Source organism: Xiphophorus maculatus, chromosome 10 (genome assembly GCF_002775205.1).
Source record: "Xiphophorus maculatus strain JP 163 A chromosome 10, X_maculatus-5.0-male, whole genome shotgun sequence".
NCBI lineage: Eukaryota > Metazoa > Chordata > Actinopteri > Cyprinodontiformes > Poeciliidae > Xiphophorus > Xiphophorus maculatus.
In genome coordinates, this window is record NC_036452.1 from 7,364,757 (window position 1) to 7,384,737 (window position 19,981).

The 19,981-nt window shown below is 37.6% G+C and overlaps 1 protein-coding gene across 3 annotated transcripts; it reads left to right on the top strand.

Annotated features, from left to right (window-relative positions):
* The first annotated feature begins 1,187 nt into the window (after positions 1-1,187).
* On the top strand, positions 1,188-16,302 carry LOC102218924 (delta-1-pyrroline-5-carboxylate synthase-like). 3 transcript variants are annotated; one of them, XM_023341451.1, is made up of 18 exons: positions 1,188-1,238; positions 1,412-1,508; positions 2,505-2,656; positions 2,831-2,980; positions 3,563-3,667; positions 3,760-3,912; positions 8,179-8,269; positions 8,921-9,045; positions 9,323-9,467; positions 9,843-9,916; positions 10,107-10,206; positions 10,825-11,045; positions 11,217-11,354; positions 11,743-11,938; positions 12,094-12,215; positions 12,774-12,960; positions 14,498-14,593; positions 15,739-16,302. In XM_023341451.1, the coding sequence occupies exons 2-18, from the start codon at positions 1,430-1,432 to the stop codon at positions 15,933-15,935; spliced, it is 2,331 nt and encodes a 776-aa protein (XP_023197219.1). In that variant the 5' UTR covers positions 1,188-1,238; positions 1,412-1,429; the 3' UTR covers positions 15,936-16,302. The 3 variants fall into 3 exon arrangements, with proteins under 3 accessions (XP_023197219.1, XP_023197220.1, XP_023197221.1); XM_023341452.1 differs by lacking the exons at positions 1,188-1,238; positions 1,412-1,508 and having other exon boundaries at positions 2,511-2,656; positions 3,760-3,918; XM_023341453.1 differs by lacking the exons at positions 1,188-1,238; positions 1,412-1,508; positions 3,563-3,667 and having other exon boundaries at positions 2,511-2,656; positions 3,760-3,918.
* The last annotated feature ends 3,679 nt before the right edge of the window (positions 16,303-19,981 follow it).

The window sequence follows — 19,981 nt, forward strand, 5'->3', positions numbered from 1 at the left end:
GCTAGTTCCGCTTTTTTAACTTCACATTGAGCGCGAGCGAGCAGAGCAGTCGCATTACTTTTCTGTGACTTTAGCCGTTTTCTTTCTCTTTGAATCGTTCTTTTGCTTTTTTCCACTCACGGAAACCCGTTTCAAAGCATCACTGACTTTTAGCATCGTTTAAAATACAAAACACAGCCGCGGTGGATGGAGGAAAACTCAGCCTGTGTTTGGATGTACTCACCACTTGCGAGTTGTCTTTCAAAACGCGATCCGGAGATGACTTGAAAGTGTCCCGCATGCGCAGTAGAGGGCGCAGTAACGTCACACATAGAGCGCTCAGTGATTTGCCAACCGCCATAAAGAAGAAGCGGTGCTCAGTGTTTGCGGAAGTAAACATGGATGCTAACGGTGGAGCATAGCTTGCAACTTTGAGGTTGTTTTCCAACCGGAGCCAGGATATTAACAACTTGATTCTCGTTAATAGTCTGCCGTGGTTGTTGTTTTTCTTCCCGCTTGGGCGATTCAGGATGCAGAATAGTGACGTTTGTCGAGTATCAGTGACGTTCAAATCGGATGAATTCGACCTGGTCGTTCGGTCACATTTGAATCGGATAAGTATCGGATATCCAAGTGGCCTGGGTCGCATTCGAAAGAAATCCGACCTGTGTTGTTCAGACTGTCATGAAAATATAAGATACAGGTCGCATTACGTGGAGAAAATCGGAGTTGGGTCACTTCAGGCTGCAGCGTAAACGCTGCCTTAGGTTAATCAGCAGCTCGTATTGTTATAGGGAGGAGTTACTGACAGCAACTCCTCCCTATAACAATAGGCTGAAAGCAAAAAATCAAAGATTTGATGTATTTTCCAGAAAAAAAAAGTTTGAATACATGTAAGACACACCATCAAAAGAAGAATGCAGAAAGGAGGATCTCAAATCCAAAAGGAGTATATGTAAATATAAACACTGATCAAGAGAAAACATTTCTATCACTTTACATTATTCTCAATTCTACAGAGTTCATTAGTTTAAATTTTTGGTTTTTTTCTGGGGAGGTGCACAAAAGTGTGTGTGTGTGTGTGTGTGTGTGTGTGTGTGTGTGTGTGTGTACCCACAGCTTACACCCACACGCTCCCCTCTGCTGCTCACTCAACACTGTGAGTCATAGAGAGACAAATAAATGGTCCAAGAAGGTGAAGAGTTTGTCAAAACTGCAACAGGAACACAATTTCTACAGTGGAACTTCAGAAGTTTAAAGTAAGAAAAAAACCTTACTTATTTGCACTTTATTCATGAAACAAGTCTTTAAAGCTTAATGTACATGTGTCACATCATTGATTACATCTCCTTCATTTTAATTAACACATTTTTATCAATTTTCATTATATAATTTCTTATTTTAAATTGCTGTATATATGTTTATTTCTCAGATAAAAGGGAAGCTGAACATGTTGCTACGAAAGCTGAAGCTGTGCTCAAAAATTTCACCCCAGAGATTCCAGTTTCTCACCAAACATCTGACTCATGGCAAGACTACACTTCTTTACCTAATGTTGCAATCATCTGTCGGATTTGTGTGTACATTAGCATAGCAAAGTGGGACAACAACAATCAGATAAAAATACAAACAAAAATAAAACAGCTAATTTAAATAATTACTTAATAAATCTGATTTATTAAGTTTGGTTTCTAGTTTTGTCAGATTTTGTTGGCTTAAGAAATCTTATGTAAAAAATTATGATCTTGAACTTATCAGTTGCAGTCTAAAAGGTCTTAGCAGTATTTTCATTATTTTAATCCTAAAAAGTTCAACATGTTATTTTAGTCTCTGTAAAAGAATACTGTGTAATGTACATATTTCAGAATATACGGAAAACGTCTGGAAGAAATACTAAGTGATGCTAAACTAGAAGAGTAGAAAACATGTTTTTTATGAAAATGGATATAAGATTGGTGCAGTTACATTTAAACCATACACCTTTATAAAAGCTCTTAAGGTTTTTGTGTCCACAGAAAAATTTCTGATAAAGTATGCCCTGGGTTTGTCCCTGATCCCTGTCCTCGTCCACTCAGGCGCCTCATTGGTGCAGAAAGATGTGTGGTGTCAGCAAAGGCTTTCTGTCTGCTTGCATTGCTGATGTGGCAGTCACAAGGCCATTATTCCCAGTTTCCCTCAGATACAAAAAGATTTAAAACAAGACCTTCTCTCTCCTAGTCTCATTCATAGAAAAGAGCGATACAACCCAGTAAAGCATTCACAGCTTACAGAGTAAAGAAACTTTAGTGATAAATTGATAACTTTAACTTTTTTTTTAGTTTTGGATTAATAGTTTTGATTTTATTAGTCATAATAATAAAACCAGGTCTTTCAACTTGTCATTAATGGTGATATTATGGAACAAGGCAGCTAAAAGACTAGCAGAGAGCTAAGTTTGGAGTTTAAATCATTGATAAAATTCAGTAAATAAGCAAAACTGTTTCTATGTCTGATTCGAGAATCTTAGATTTCCTTATTGTTTACAGAATTCAGTAATAGAGTCCATGGCAGCTCCTTCGCACATCGCGGTGAACTACGTAAGGCCAAGAGGATTGTGGTTAAACTAGGAAGCGCTGTGGTCACCCGTGGCGATGAATGTGGTCTGGCTCTGGGGCGACTGGCTTCAATTGTAGAGCAGGTGAGTCTCCAGTTACTACAGTTACATTTCTTTACTATAAATCAGCATAAAATTCACTTTATGGTCTCTTTTTTTTCATCAAAAACATATACAATTGACACCTTCTATCTAATGGTATATATCATTAGATGGAAGGTATCAGTTGTATTTTTAACTGGTTGTGTTGCTGTTCAGGTGGCCATGCTGCAGAATCAGGGCAGGGAGATGATGATCGTCACCAGTGGAGCCGTGGCTTTTGGCAAGCAGAGGTTAAGACATGAGATCCTTCTGTCTCAAAGCGTCCGACAGGCGCTACATTCAGGAAACGGTCTGCATAAAGAGATGGTAAGGGAAATACTAGGAACATTGTGGAGCGTGTTAAAATTTAAACTAGGATGTAATGCAAAGAACGCTGAGGTCCTTGTTTCTCCCCACATTCAGTGGACAGTGCAGGTCGATAGTAGCCACACAGGCACAACCGCTAGAAGGAAACAGACGCACCCAGTATAACACTTTCATTCTATTGGCTGAGAGGTTGCCAGGAGACAGTACTTTTTCGTTCCAAGCGTGAGCAGGAAATGATTTGCAAGCGAGCAGAGTAAAGCGGAGATTTGAGCTGAACAGAGGCAAGTTTTGAGTGCGAGGAGAAAAGTTTGAGAAAGAACAGTGAATATTTGAAAGAGAGCAGACGTTTTGAGTACAAGTAACTACTAGTTTTGAGAAGAAAGGCATGAAGTCCTGCTTTCAAACTGAAAATGTAAGCACAAGTATTAAAAGTGTTGAGAACAAAAGACATGAAGTCCTGCTTTCAAACTGAAAATGTGTGTTCTCGAATTATGGCAGAAAAATTCACCCATAAATCTACAATAAATTGAACTTTGCACACTAATTCTTGCTTTTAAAAGCTGGGTCTCATTTTGGTTGCAGTTTGTCCCAGCGCTGGAGGCCCGAGCCTGCGCTGCAGCTGGACAGAGCGGGCTAATGGCTCTGTATGAAGCCATGTTCACTCAGTACAGCACATGCACTGCACAGGTACTCAGAAAACTTAATTCCTTGGCTCAAACATTTAAGAACTTTTATTTTATTTACCCTTTCTTTCTCTTAAATCCTTTTTGTTTCCTCAGGTTCTTGTGACAAATCTGGATTTCCACGATGATGAGAAGAGGCAGAACCTCAACAGCACTCTGCGGGAGCTGCTGCGCATGAACATCGTTCCCATCATCAACACCAATGATGCAGTGGTACCTCCACCAGAACCCAACAGCGACCTGCACGGGGTAAATGTACAGGCAGCATGGGGCGACCGATGGAAGTGCAACCATCTGTTACCATAATACAGATGGAAAATGAACCAATTACTAGTTGCAGTTCGTGTCTACTGCTCTTTATTTTACCAAATACTGTATATAAAATATGCAGAGCTTTAATGAAGTACATAACTGTCTTAGAAAAACAGGTCATGAAAATAAGAATATTAATTCTTATTATTACTACTACTAATAATAATAATTCTTATTACTATAAAGATAATAATTATGATGCTAATGATTCTGTATATTACTCATTATTAATACATCATACTAATTAATATGCAACCATTATATATTCCTTATCAATAATAATTAATATATTGATAAGTATTTTATATATTGTAATGCAATTAATTATGTATTGTCTAACCCATAATCAGTGTGTGTGTATATACAGTATATACTGTATATACATATATATACTAATTATATATATACATATATATTTATATAATTATAATATATATATATATAATTTATATATATATATAAAATTATATATTTATTTATTAAAAATGTTATAAAAATGTTATTTAAAAAAGTTTTTATAATTTTTTTTTACAAAAATGTATATAATTATATATATATATATATACGCATATATATATTTATATAATTAGAAAATATATATAATTTATATAATTATATATTTATTCATTAAAATTTTATAAAAACTTTATTAAAAAAAGTTTTTATAAATTTTTTAAATAAAAATATATATAATTATATTTATATATTTATATAATTATAAAATATATATAATTTATATATATATATAATTATATATTTTTGATTAAAACTTTTATTTAAAAAAGTTTTTATAATTTTTTTAAAATAAAAAAATATATATATAAAATTATATATATATAGTATATACAGTATATATATATATTTTTTTTTTATATAATTATAGGCAGCAAGATGCTGCAAACCTTCTATAACAGTGGTCCCCAACCTTTTTATCACTGCGGACCGGTTAAGGCTTGGCATTTTTACTGCCGCCCGGTGGGAGGGGTGCGGGGAGGGTGAACCGTCAGACAGGCTTCTTCATGTGCCCGCTAAAGTTTAGTTCACATGGCACCATTTTAATTCTTTTGCCCCGATTCTTTCCTTACGTCAATCTTAGAACGTTCTGAGTGTGGCTTGCGATAATCGTAACCGATCATCCTGCTGTGTGGTGAGTTACGTAGAACGTTGGGACCACTCTGATCTAAAATCGGGCATTTTCAACATGTTGATTGACTTGGCCCAACTATGGCGGCGCGTGGACCGGTACCGGCCCACGGCCCGGGGGTTGGGGACGACTGTTCTATAAGTCTGTTGTTGAGAGCGCCATCTGTTGGGGCAGCATCAGCCAAGGATCTAAAAAGATCCCTGGCAGAACCAGCCTGATAAAGAAGGCTGGTTCTGTTCTTGTTCTCTGCTGGGGATGTCCGTGGAACCGCTGGAGATGATAATGCAGAGAAGGATTCTTCATAGGATCAAGAAAATTCTGGACAATCCTGACCATCCTCTTCACAAGGCTGTTTTGGAAGGGAAGAGCATCCATCCTCAGTCAGAGGCTTCTTCAGGTTCAGTGTGGTACCGACCGCTTCAAGGGATCTTTCCTGTCGACAGCCATCTTCAATGGCTCTTTGAAGAATCTTGATGAGCTACAACATTTAATTTTCTTTGGGATCAATAAAGTATTTTTGAATTTAAACTGAAACAGAAAATTTAACAGTGTAATTAAATTTAAAGTTAAGCTCTCAATACTTGGCTTTATGATCCCAATAAATAAGCAAGTCCACAGGAAGAATATATAACAAATAAAAACAGGAAAAAACCACCATAGTACATAATAACCCAGGGAAGGCAAAATAAGCACAAACTTAAAAACATTAACAAAAATGGCTCCCATATATTGTCGTTGTTTTTGTGGGAACACACATTTTCCTCAGTCAGGGAAGTTCGCTCATGGCTACTGTCTTCAATTGCCATCTTGATCAAAGCAAAAAACTTTTCAGACTCAATAGTCTCCTTTTCACAGCAAACATCTGCAACTGTCAATCTTCCCAAAGTTTGCTCTTCGGGAAGATTGGCCAGATCGTTCCCTGCGACAGTTGCCTGGACAGCGCCGTCTTCATGAGTAGGGTCTTCAATTGTTGTCGTCTTCAAGGCAGAAGTTGATCTTTTAGACTCAGCTGTCTCCTTTTCGGGAAGATTGGCCGGATCGTTCCCTGCGACAGTGGTCTGGACAACTTCTGCAGCCGCAGTAGTTTGCTCTTCGGGAAGATTGGCCAGATCGTTCCCTGCGACAGTGGTCTGGACAGCGCTGTCTTCATGAGTAGGGTCTTCAATTGTCGTCTTCTTCAAGGCAGAAGTTGATCTTTCAGACTCGGCTGTCTCCTTTTCGGGAAGATTGGCCAGATCGTTCCCTGCGACAGTGGTCTGGACAGCGCTGTCTTCATGAGTAGGGTCTTCAATTGTCGTCTTCTTCAAGGCAGAAGTTGATCTTTCAGACTCGGCTGTCTCCTTTTCGGGAAGATTGGCCAGATCGTTCCCTGCGACAGTGGTCTGGACAACTTCTGCAGCCGCAGTAGTTTGCTCTTCGGGAAGATTGGCCAGATCGTTCCCTGCGACAGTGGTCTGGACAGCGCTGTCTTCATGAGTAGGGTCTTCAATTGTCGTCTTCTTCAAGGCAGAAGTTGATCTTTCAGACTCGGCTGTCTCCTTTTCGGGAAGATTGGCCAGATCGTTCCCTGCGACAGTGGTCTGGACAGCGCTGTCTTCATGAGTAGGGTCTTCAGTTGTCGTCTTCTTCAAGGCAGAAGTTGATCTTTCAGACTCAGCGGTCTGAAATTCCCCAGCCAGGGATGTTTGGTTCTGAGCTGGGGATGGATCAAACAGATAAGAATCAATAATATCATAACCAGAGTAGCAAACTTCCTCAGCTGGGGAGCAAACTTCCCCAGCCGGGGAGGTTTGTTCCCCAGTCTTGGAAGGTTCGAAAAGAAAAGCGTCAAAAAGATCGTTCTCAGATGACGTCCTCTCCTCCTGAACGCTACTTCTATCTACAGTGCTACCAGGAAGCACTTTGTCAAAAACCTTCCTCATCCCTGTTGTAACCAAATATCCCACTCCAAAACTCAGGGGAAAAAACAAGCCGACAAACATCTTTTCCATACTGAAAATACTTGTAAAACACAGTGTTGCAATTCGAAGAGCTAGTTGGATGTGAACTGATGTCTTGAAATACAAGCATTCATAACCTCAGAAGTTCTTTGATGTAGGACCGCATGTCATAGATGTGGTCATAGGTACAATGAGCTCACTGAAGTTCTGGGGGAATGTCTTGTTTCTGCTCATTGCTATGGAAACGATCAGATCAGTTCTGCATGACCCAAGCTGTTAACCCTTTGCAATGGTGACACTTAATCATTCGAGGTGCCTTGATGGAAGTCGGAAAGGGAGTATTGAACTGAACGACTGAAATTGTTTTCCAAAGTTGTTTGGATTTTTTTTTTTAATAAAAAAAAATATATATATATATATACAGTATATATATATTTTAATAAGCAGGACTGGAAGTGTCTCGTCTGCGGTTAGCATTTTACTGGCAGGACAGAATTATTCCTGAAAGAAAGATGGGTTTATAGTTTTTATAGTTGATGCGCTGAACAGGGAGCGTGCAAAAATCAGACCACTGGCTAAAATGAGCCAGTATTATAAGTGGCATTTTCTTTAATTCATCATCATGTTTGTTGACATAATTTCTTTACGGTTCGTTTTGCTCATCTCACATCCAGACTCGGATCACAAACTGAGCTTCAGCTGACATGAAAATCCTGAATCCCGTTTCTTTTTTTTAACAGCGATCTGTTTTATAAGTATATTATAAGTCTGGCAGCCCGCCAGGCTTATAATACACTGGAGGAAACCCTGCTGTATGTGTAAATATATACATACCTATGATGGAAGATTTTGTGTCTGGCCAACCGTTTCTGTCTTAATTTGGGCTAAATGCCCCTGATCATTATCTTGCTTAAAGACCCAGTGACTAATTTAAAGTTTGCTTCTAGAGTCAAACTTAATTTAAGGTTGGATTGTTTTCATTACAAAATTCTGCTACTCCAATGAAAAGATTACTTTAGTCTTATTTACTCGTCTTTATTAGTGTGTGCTGTGCTTCTCTCAAAAAATATCTAGATGACCTGAAAGCTTGTGAACATCAGCAGTTTTCTGGTTCTTCAGGTGATCAGCATTAAGGACAACGACAGTCTGGCAGCGCGGCTGGCTGTGGAGATGAAGGCTGACCTGCTCATCGCGCTGTCTGATGTTGAAGGTATGAATGTCACCGCCACAATTTTGGGTTGAAGTTAAATAATAACACAGTCTGACTTTGCAACGCTGTGTCATTTGGAAACAGCAAATGCAAATCTGAATTTTCTATTTTCTGTTCACCTTGATGACACAGAATTCATTAGAATTACAAGTTTAACTGAAAGTTGGGATTTTAATTGTCTTTTGTTCTGATTGGTTGTCACAAACGCATAGATAATATTTAAAGCCTCAGAAATGCCTTAGGAATCTTTTAAATGTTGCTCTGGACAAAGCTAAGTAAATTAGTTTAAAAAAAAATTTATTTAAATGTCTTGTAATTCTAATAGTGAGTTCTAAAGTTCACTTTGCTGTGGTGTCCAAATGCACATACAAGTATTTATAAAACTTCACTCTTCAATATATGCTATTGGGGTTGGCCTGACAGAAAGTATTGCAGAGTTGCTACGTGAACGTGGTTTACTAGTGTGATATGCATTCATATTTTTCCGTTTTACTCTGATGCCCCACAATAAAATCAATATTTTCTGGTAAAATGTCTCTACTGAAACTTTATTTAACCCCCGGGGTTGAAATGGCAGGTTTCTGAGCTCTGACTGTTTCAGATTTATTGGTTTGGAAGAGTACAGTTTGAATTAGATCGTTTGTTTTTCAGGGCTGTACAATAGCCCACCTGGAACAAACGATGCTAAACTCATAGACATTTTCTACTCTGGAGACCAGCAGTCCATCACCTACGGGACAAAGTCCAGAGTTGGGATTGGAGGTATGGAGGCCAAGGTTTGTTACAAGTCTCTCTATCATTTGTAAGCATAAAATCATTTCCAAGTTATTTCTGCTTATGAGAAAATGGAAATGCTAAAAGTATTTTTTTTCTATGAGAACTTTAAGTGACCAGTTGCATTTCAAACAAGGAAAAAAATGTTTGGAGCTGAAAAGATTACATAGTTAAAACCAAAGGTGCTCTTAAATTCTATGACGTTTTATCTAACTCCTTGTTTTTGTCTTTCTTATGAGAGAGTAAAACCCCTTTAGCATTTGTGTAACTGTCTTGCAGGTTAAGGCAGCTCTTTGGGCGCTGCAAGGAGGCACCTCAGTGGTCATTGCAAACGGCACAAACCCCAAAATAACCGGCCAAGTAATCACTGACATAGTGGAGGGGAAGAAAGTGGGAACCTTCTTCTCTGAGGTCAAACCTGCTGGTATGTTTGAATAAGATCTTTTCCAAGCCAATATCTGGTTTTCTTTGAGGTCTGATCTGTTGATTCTAGTTTCGTTTTTCCAGTGAAAGAGTATATAAATGCTTAGTTTGTTGTGTTAAAAGACTTACTTCATTTATGCAAGGCAGCATATATCCATGACCTGGTAGGATAGAGGGATTCCTAGTTTTGAGCCAAAAGTGAGTAAAGCAAATGTGATATTTCAGCATTTGACCTGCCAATTACCAATCAGAAATGACAACAAGAAAATGGACCCCAATTTTTGGCAGATTTCTTGGTGCATCTCGGTATCAGATCAGAGATTTTACATGACTGTAAGTCTGTCTGTCTCATCCTGGACTCTGTTCTTAGTTCCAGGTCCATCTGTGGAGGAGCAAACGGAAATGGCCAGAAACTCAGGAAGAATCCTGGCATCTCTTCATCCAGACCAGGTGATGAATGGATCTCAATCAAAACATGTCATCTTGTTGTTTCTATATGCCACTTTGCAGGTTGCAAACCTTCATTATTTGTAATTTTTACTTGCTTTCCTACCTTACAGAGAAACTCTGTACTTTAGTAGACAGATTTGCCCCATGCTGAGCCTGTACTCTGTCTGTGTTTTGTTATCTGCAATGTCAGAGAAGCGAGATCATCTGCCATCTAGCAGAGCTGCTGACGGAAAGGAAAAATGAAATTCTGGCTGCAAACAAGATGGACATGAAGATGGCTGTCAGCGCAGGTAACAGGGACCATTTAGAAAAGACAGTGCTGACCAAGAGCTTACATTGAAGTAAAAATTTAAGTTTATATCTATTTATGTGAGCATACTACATCTGTTTTTTTCAGTTTTCTCTGATGTAGCCTAATTTTTGATGCTGGTTTAAAGCAATACAGGACTCTACAGTGGAAAACTCAACCAGCTCTTTCAAGCTTTTTTCAGTTTTTCTTGGCAAAATTATCAGTAAAGGAATCGCCTGAAACATCAATGTAGCTGCACTTTTACTTTGGCTTACAGTGGGCAACAGTGTCGTAGCGGCTCTGTGAAAAAACATGGTTTTATTTGTTGGATTTCATGCCAGAAAAAATGAAATCTTTCAAATAAACACATCTTCAGTATCTAGCAGGTTTGATCGTTGTAAAATCCAGTGTATTTCGGCAGCATAGAGGAGTTTGTGCATGAAACATTCTGTCTGTCAGCCAAAGTGTCTGTATTGTGCCATACAGCCACCAAATTCAACATTTAATTTTGATGCAAAAGTTTCAAAAACTTTAGCCGTATAAAATCAAACTCTTGAACCAACAACATTCCTAACCTCACCACAGTTTCCCTTCTCCCCATAATTTGACCTTTGACCAGGACGTTTGCCTTCAGCCATGTTGAAGCGTCTCAGCCTGTCATCAGTTAAGCTAAGTAGTTTAGCCGTCGGTCTGCGTCAGATCGCCATGGCGGCTCAGGACAGCGTTGGGCGTGTGGTGCGAAGAACAAGGGTGGCTCCCAGTTTAGAGCTTGAGCAGGTCACGGTTCCCATCGGGGTTCTTCTGGTCATCTTTGAAGCCCGTCCTGACTGCCTGCCACAGGTAAAGTTATAGGACAAAGTTGAGTATCTTCTTTAACAATGTGGAAAGACTAAAAGGTGTGAGGTCCAGACTTGTTTCTCTGTTGCAAGCAAGCAATCTAAACTGTATCCTGATATTCTTAAAGCGTCAAAGGCCTGTTTTTGGAATGTTGCACCTTTTTTCTTCATCAAGGTCTCTGCTCTGGCAATAGCCAGTGGGAATGCTCTTCTCTTGAAGGGTGGCAAAGAAGCTGCCAACACCAACCGTGTCCTGCACCAGCTCACTCAGGAAGCCCTTTCTCTGCATGGAGTCAGAGAGGCGGTACAGATGGTAAAACTGTTTCTATTCATCTATTAATGACATATACAAACCCTGTGCAATCATTATATGTAGAGTAGAGGGACTTATGGGTCCATGTCTGCCATATCTGCCTGTTTTTCTAAGCAGGCAGAATTTTGTGTTCAGCCTTCTTCAGTCATTACTTTGTAGAACCAATTTTGCTCACTAGATTACTTCTGGATTTTATTTAGGGGTATCAGTGAAGTTAAAACAAAAGGAATCCAGACTTTTTAGATTTTTGTTAGATTAAAATATTTTGTTTTGTTCTTTCACATAAAAGAATTTGTAAAATGTAGCGTAATCTGACATTTTAAAACAAAGGAGTTGGAAAACATTTGCACGGCACTATAAACGTTTGTCTTCTGGTGCTCCTTTCCAGGTGAACACTCATGAGGAAGTAGAGGATCTTTGCCGACTGGACAAGATGATTGACTTGATCGTCCCCCGAGGTTCGTCACAGCTGGTGCGGGACATTCAGCGAGCAGCCAAGGGCATCCCAGTCCTGGGCCACAGCGAGGGAATCTGCCACGTCTACGTTGATGCAGACGCTGATGTTGATAAAGTCATAAAAATTGGTCTGTAAATCCAACTCATAAAGTCTAAAATTCCTGTGCCTGTTTCCTTTTTATTCTCACAAACTAATAATACTGTTTCTAACATTAGTGAGGTGTAGTATATTCAGATTTAGTGCACCTGAAATGCAGTTTCCCCATCTGTTTTTCTCAATCAGTGAGAGACTCCAAGTGTGACTACCCAGCTGCATGCAATTCAATGGAAACTTTGCTAATTCACCGAGAAATCCTCAGGACTCCAATGTTTGACAAGATAATTGAAATGTTGCGCATTGAACAGGTAAGAGAAATATTATAAATCTTGTAGAAAACCTGTGGGGTGAACTGAAGAAATCATAGGTTACCACTCAGGACAATACTAAAACGGGTGATTTTGGCAAAAACATGTATTTTTGACGTGTTTTTTCCCCCACTTAGTAAATATACTTGCATTAAAAGTTGAGGATTTTGTTGGAGGGTATTGTAAAGATAAAGATACACATATATTCCATAAAGTGTCTTTTAAGGGTGTGTTTTTCATATTTGCAAATATAAAGGGTCTTTGGTAATGTCAATGTTGTGGCTACTCTAATTCTAATATCCTCCAACAGACAAATTTGACTGACAGAAATCAAATTCAAAGGACTTTTCATATCTGGAAGGGAACAATTCATGTTTAAATATTAGGTGAATAAATAAATTCAATCTCTAGACATTTGTGCTTCTGTTTTTTATGTTATATGTAGCTCACATTTGCAAAATACACGTAGCACAACCTGATTTCTTAAAGTACTTTATTCCAAAATTGATCAAAAACTAACTAGTTCTAGTGAAGTAATGTTTTGTGTGGTTTCATCAGGTGAAGATTCATTCAGGCCCACGCTTTGCTTCCTACCTGACCTTCAGTCCGTCAGAAGCCAGCTCCCTACGCACAGAGTACAGCGACTTGGAGTGTTGCTTGGAAGTGGTGGACGGCGTGGAGGAGGCTGTGGAGCACATACACAAGTACGGAAGCTCCCACACTGATGTTATCGTCACAGAAAACAGTGAGTGGAGCAGTGATTTTACTGTTACGTGTATTTTACGTCAGCATGACTACGTAAAGCTACACTAGCTCTTCAAGAAGGGAATATTACTTTGTAGCTAATGAATAAACTCTCCCTTACATGTCACTTAATGAGCAGTGACTATCTCTTGTTAGGATGAGTGCACACCTTCACTGTGTGGGTCCAACATTGGATATTCTGATGTGAATATTTTAGTTGGTTATAACAAAAGTAGCTGCATTTTTCTTTTAGGTGTCAACAAAGTGCTAAGCACACATTTCTACTTTGATGATCAACTGACGGAGTGGAGGATGAGTTGCTGCCATCTAGTGGCCAAAAAAAAAGATACTGCGCTCCAACCGACCCTTATTTCATTGCTTTCAGTGTAAAGATGATAAATTAGACTGCCAGTAAAAACTTCTAGTTCATATATTGATTTGTTACTAAGAATTGTATACTTTAAATGTTTATTTCTGTTCATTTTTTAAAATAATTCTGGATTACAGCTAATAAAAACCCAAACTCACTTACTGATAAATCTAGAAAAATGCATAAAACCAATAATATATATATATATATATATATATATATATATATATATATATATATATATATATATATATATATATATATATATATATATATATATTTTTTTTTTTTTTTTATGTGAGAATAGTTCTCTCCTGAAAAGTACACCCATGTACTCTACAGTATATGTATATGTATCACTGATTGCTGAAACTTCACACTAGACCTCAAACAAATTGGATTCTGTGCATCTTCATTTCTCCTCCAGTCTGTGTGTACTCTGATTTCCAAATGATTTGGACTACTAACTAACAGCATGGCTCTTTTTTCACCTTACTGTTCCAAAACATTACTCTTAAGGTTGTGGTTGTTACTGTTGCCTGTGCACACTTCTTCCTTCCACTAAACTTCCTATTTCTATGCTTAAATGCCAAACTCAATGGCCAATCACCTTCTTTAACAACAACAAGAAGAATGTAAGTTGAGTAATTTAGTTCATTAGTCAGACATAAACAAACTACATCACTCTGTGCGTATATAATATATTAACTTTAATTTACTTACTGGAAAAAAAATGTTTTAATAATATTCAAATTTATTAAGATGCATTTATACTATAATAAACTCACGAAGAATGGGTGTCTAAAAGGTTAGCTGGATCAAATCAGTCATTTATATTACTGTCACGAGATGCTTGTGGCAAATTTACAGTTAAGTTGGCTTTAAATACTATTTAAAATTTTATTCAATTCTACAGTTGTTGCTGCTTGCTTTCACCAAAATGAGCTTTCTGTGATAAAAACTAATGTGCTGCAGCAGTAGGGTCTACTTTTAGTTATTGTCCATTTTTTTTACGTGGATCTTTTCATGATTGTCGTGATGGCATGAAGTGTAGCTTTATGCATGTTAGTGAATTCAGTGTTTTACCTGAAATATGTGTGATATCCTCTGCTTAGAAGTTGAAATCCAGGATGTAGGGTTGCTTCAGTAAATGTTCTTTTTTTTCCAGAGGAGACGGCTGAACGGTTTCTGCAGCAACTGGACAGTGCTTGTGTTTTCTGGAATGCCAGCTCTCGTTTTGCTGACGGATATCGCTTTGGACTTGGTTAGTAACTTTTAATCTTTTACAAATTCAAGTGTTTTCCAATCAGAAGGCTCGCTTTGAATTGTGGGAATGATGGTTTAATTTTTTTTAGATTACGCAGATTTTTGTAATTGCTTTAAATTGTCACTCTGCAATGATTTTCTGCATTTTGTTAAACTGTTTAAACATTTTATTATGTAGACATCAGATGCTTACTAACTGTAGTTTAGGAATTGTTTTGTTCTCACTTAAACCTCGAATAGCTAAATGCCATGAATTTAAGTGGTAATTCACTTAAAACTGCCAAATCAGAACCTTTCTTGACCCTTTTTTAAAATATAATTTGTGGAGGACATAATGAAAATAAAACAAGTGATGATAAATCCCAACTATGTACTCCTACGTTATAAAAACTATAAAGAAAAACCTAAATTTTAAAGAAAAATTTTAAGTTACTGATATTTTAGGAACACAAATATATACAAACCAGACTAAAATTTAAAGAAAATCTCTATAATGAAAACAGAAATGATGAAAATAGGGCAGAAAAAATATTCTTTTTATTTTTCTTTTACTACTAACTGCTGTGAAAGGTTGTACTAGCTCCTGAAGACATTGACTTTCCATGTTGACTTCAACTTTGAAATGTGTTTTTGTACATTTGGTTTTTTTAACCATTTGTGACCTAAATTTCAAATCTTTGCCTGGATATTTTTGCCTTTTTTTAATTGTATGCAGTTCTTTAAATGTCCTCTGAGTAAATATAGTTACCCATTTCTCCATAACAACTGGAACTTTCAACGTCTAGCAAGTTATTTTTTGCAATTCATCGTCTATTTAAAGAGCGCCCCTCAGATTAATTTCACTCCCTGCTACGGCGGGAGTGAAATTACCATAATAACTCAATATTGGCTGGAAAGTCTCCCTTTTCAGAAACCGTTGGAATTTTTCAGATAGCGCAACGTGTGGCGGAATTACGGTACTGCAAATTTAGCTGGATTGTTGCCGACACGTTCGGTCTGGACGGGTTAAACTGGCAAAGACCAGATCAGTGACCTAACATTTAAAACTGTAAAGCATTGACAAAAAGTGTAAATTTCCTCCAGCACCTGTCATTCCATCAGTACAGTTTGTTTTGTTGTCGTTGTGTTTGTTTTGGCGTACAGGAGCAGAGGTCGGCATTAGCACAGCCCGTATTCATGCCCGGGGCCCAGTCGGCCTTGAGGGACTCCTCACCACCAAGTGGGTCCTGAGAGGCGATGGTCACACGGTGGCTGATTTCTCTGAGAGTGGCAGCAGGAAGTATCTCCATGAAAACATCCCTGTTGAGCAGAATTTAACTGGACACAGGGACAGCAACTAGCGTTCATGTTAGCTTCGTTTTTGTGTCCTGTCTCCAAAGCTCTGATCGGTGTTTTATAAGCCGCTTAACCAAAACTGTAATATTTATTTTTTGGTTCACATAATTCTCTTTCAATGACAGAGTTTATAAATATTTTTTTTCTGTTAATTCCATGACAATTTAGCAGCAGGCTAAATGACCAAAATGCCTAAATGAAGGATTGTTTTTGGAGTGCCACAAGGTTCAGTGCCTGGGCCAATTCTCTTTATTATACATAATGTTCTTCCACTTGGTAAAATCATTAAATACATTTAAATATAGCTGATGACATTCAGCTACTTTTATCCAATCAGTTAAATAGATTATAGGCATGTCTTAAAGACATAAAAACCGGGATGACATTAAACTTTCTGCTTTAAATTCTGCTTTTAAAACACAGAATTTCTCAGATTAGATTATTTGAAAAATAAACTGCTTGGTTTGTTTTTATGGCCTCTGATAATAAAGTAAATAATAATAGTTATATAGTTGAGTAGACCATGTAATTTAAATATCTTATTAAACAGGTTTCTAGGATTTCTTGCTTTCATATTCAGAATGTCCCAAAATGAAATTCACTGAAGCTGGAAAAACTAGCCCATGCATTTGTTACTTCAAGGCTGGACTAATATAATTGTTTACTATCAGGATATCCACAAAATGCTGTTAAAAGCTTCAGCTGATACAAAATGTTGAAAAGAGAGTTCATATTTTTTCTATTTTAGCTTCTGTTCATTGGCTCTATGTTAAATCTGGAATGTAATTCAAGATTCTCCCTCTTACAAATATGTAATAGTCAAGCTTCGCCATACATCGGAAATCTGATAGTTTTATTTGTTTCTAACGGAGGACTTTGCCCTGAGACTGAAGGTTTGCTGCTGGTTCCTAAAAGTAGAATGGGAGGCAGTTCCTTTAGGATCCTCTCCTGATAATTAAAAGCAAACATTCAGGTAGTTTTATACAAAAACAAAGAAAACATTCAAATTAAATGACACAATTATGAATAGATTTAGTGAGATTTTTATGTTAAGACATTTGAAAATGTTTTAAACTTCCAGAGAAGAAGGAAAAGGGGATAGTAATGTGAAATCAGAGGATTTTTAGTTACATTTGGCTTAATTTTTCTGTTGAAACAAAAGTAACTGTGAAACAGCTACTTGTAGTGATTGTGTTTGTTTTCTACGTAATTCAACCAGCTGCAAAGAAAATGTCCCTAAAAAGACAGTAATAAAGCGAATGCTGTGAAACAAGAAACATTTTGTCTGCTTTAATTTTCAGACTCTGATTTCTGGATTCAACTGCACATTTCCATGCAAATTTTCTTGCCCTTGCTTTGTTTCCAGTTTAAGAATTCACGTTTCGGCATTTCTTTAAGCAATTTTGGAAAAATTAGACACTGGATAATTTCAGGTATGACAAATCTGATTTAAGCTTTACAAACTGATTGTTTTTACATGTCTTTTTTAAAAATAAAATACTGTGACAAGGACAAATAATCATGGAAGTTTTTCACATTTACTTTTTTATTTATTTGTTGTTGCCAGCTGTGCTCATTTTTGAATGTTTTGCTGCTTTCCTGCTTGTTCCTCGTGGTGCCCAGAGCCTCTGTCAGAGCTGGGGAGGCTAACTGACAAGCCTTCCTCTTTAAAGCTGCAGGGCTGAATGAGACTGCTGTTAAGTGAAGCTCTGTAACGCTTCAGTTTCTGAGCTCCTTTGTGATGTCTCCGCGATGCACGTTTAAGGTTTGGTTTTTGGTTCTTTAATGAGAGTAATGTAGAATAAAAAAAAAAAGTTGAGGAAGAATATTTGGGGTTTCTTTTTCCTACTTTCTTTGATTTCCTTTTGTTCCTACTGTTGAAGTGTTGAGGATTTTTACATGTATGCTCATTGCTGTCCTGGCTCTAGTCTTTCTACTTTTACAAAGAACACAAATTAACGCGAAGGAGGGGGAAGAGAAGTCATGCTGATCAGAAAAACAGATGTCTAAAAGGGGGCCTTTTTAAAGTTGCCCATAGGGAAATTTGCGTTGCTGGAAGTGGGGCAAAGGAAGATGGAAGACAATACTACAGAGGTTTAATTATCCAGCCATCAGAAATGAAAAGAGAGACGAGGAGAACTGAGACTAATAATGGAATCACAGACTTATGTTCTGGGTTTCTTCTGTTTCTACCCCCATCTTTCTCTCTTTTCTATCATCTAAAGAATTCATTCTCCAAAATGCACTACTTACCCTTCAATCAGCTTCCTGTCATAAGTCCAAAGGGTTCAGAGATGAAGAAGAAGAGGAGAAAACGCGGATCTCACTTTTTTGGCCTTTTTATGTGCGAAGCGATTGAAAACATCATAACTGGAGGTAGAAAAGGAACAATGCAGGGACAATGAGGATTAGCTCTTTGGTGCATTGTGTTTTATTTTACCTAATCTAATGAATCAAAGTTAACTGCAGTTCCAGCTGACGCAGTTTAGGTGTGAGTGCATGCATTTAGTGTTTTTAGCACAAAACCCTGTGATGTATTTTGAAATGGAATAAAAAATAAATCACTTTTTATTAGCGGTAAGATCATTTAAACAATGAGTCATAGCCTTCGTTTTCCGGAAAGTGTCTTTAAAGTGTTTCTGTGATTGTATAACATGAAATTCAGCAGATAATATATAGAATGGATGTAAGACGTGTGCAGTGATTTCAAAACTTTCCCCAGCTTTACATATGGACAACTCACCAGACAACCAAAGAAAAAGTAACAAAGGAAACCAAATGGAAAAGTTTGTTTGTTGCAAATGAATTGTTGAGCAACTTTCGGATTTAAATTCACACCTGCCATGAATAATATTAAATCTGATTAATTGGAAATAAAGTTAAGCTATTCTATTAGATTTTTCCTGACATCTCTAAGACAGGACAAGGGCACATAAAATCCATCCGTCCATTTTCTGAACACCTTTGTCCCTTAGAGGGGTCGGGAGGGGTACTGGTGCCTATCTCCAGCTACCAACACAAAATCCAGCTAGTTATTTTTCTTTTTTATCCATGAACACATAAATACTTGTCCATACACTGTAGTTCCTTTATCCTTATTCTAATCTCCCTTAAAATTGATCAATTTACACTAAATGTCTGTACACTGAGCCCTTTTGAATCACAGTCAAATTCCTCGTCAACTAATTTAATTAATATCATAAACCACTGCCTCACGTCTGCTTAAACAACCTCACAGTTTCGTCTCTGGACATCCTCTGTCATCTCTAACCATTGGTGCCCCGAGAACCCAGGACAACCGTTCCCCTGCTGAACCCTGTTGACGTTTTTCTGTCCACTGGGCATTGTTGTTCGAGGATGTAAAAAACACCATCGGCAAATCACTGCACTCCTTTAATTGAACATTACTCAAGGCCAAAACTCATATTACTTGTTTAGCTTGATCTTAAGGCGCTCAAATGCTTTTCCTGCTGGGCTTCAAATTTTTCAAATCAATAATTAATGGTCAAAGTTACTTATTCATGTGTATCTTCTCCAATTACGCGCCGTCTAATTAACAATTTCAATAATTGATATTTATTTCTGAAAGGGCTCAGTATCTGGGTGTGATGAAAAATGCATGAGCGGAGGATGTGGATGGGGTTTTGTTTTTTGTTCTGAGAGAGCTTGATGCTTGGGGCTAATAACAGGCCACTTTGACTCTGGCTCTTTGAATTGGCACTGGTCTTGTGATGTTGATCTAACACGGGCAACTTTCATGGACCCGAAGCTCTCACTCTGTACCATGTGATCTCATAAAGACTCCAACATGCCCATCCTCAGATTCTCTTCTTCTTGTCTTTAAGAGCAAACTTCAAAGAATAAGCTTCTGTTTCCTTGATAATTTCTCTCTGTGTTTGCGTAATGACACTGTAGACAATTGCAAACTCTCGTTCTTCCAAGGACCTCAATGGTTACTCTTTATGTTTGCATCCACATTTGCTTTTAAAGTTTAAGAGAAGATCATCTGACAATGACAGCTGTGATGGTGAACGAAAAATTGAAAAGTCCC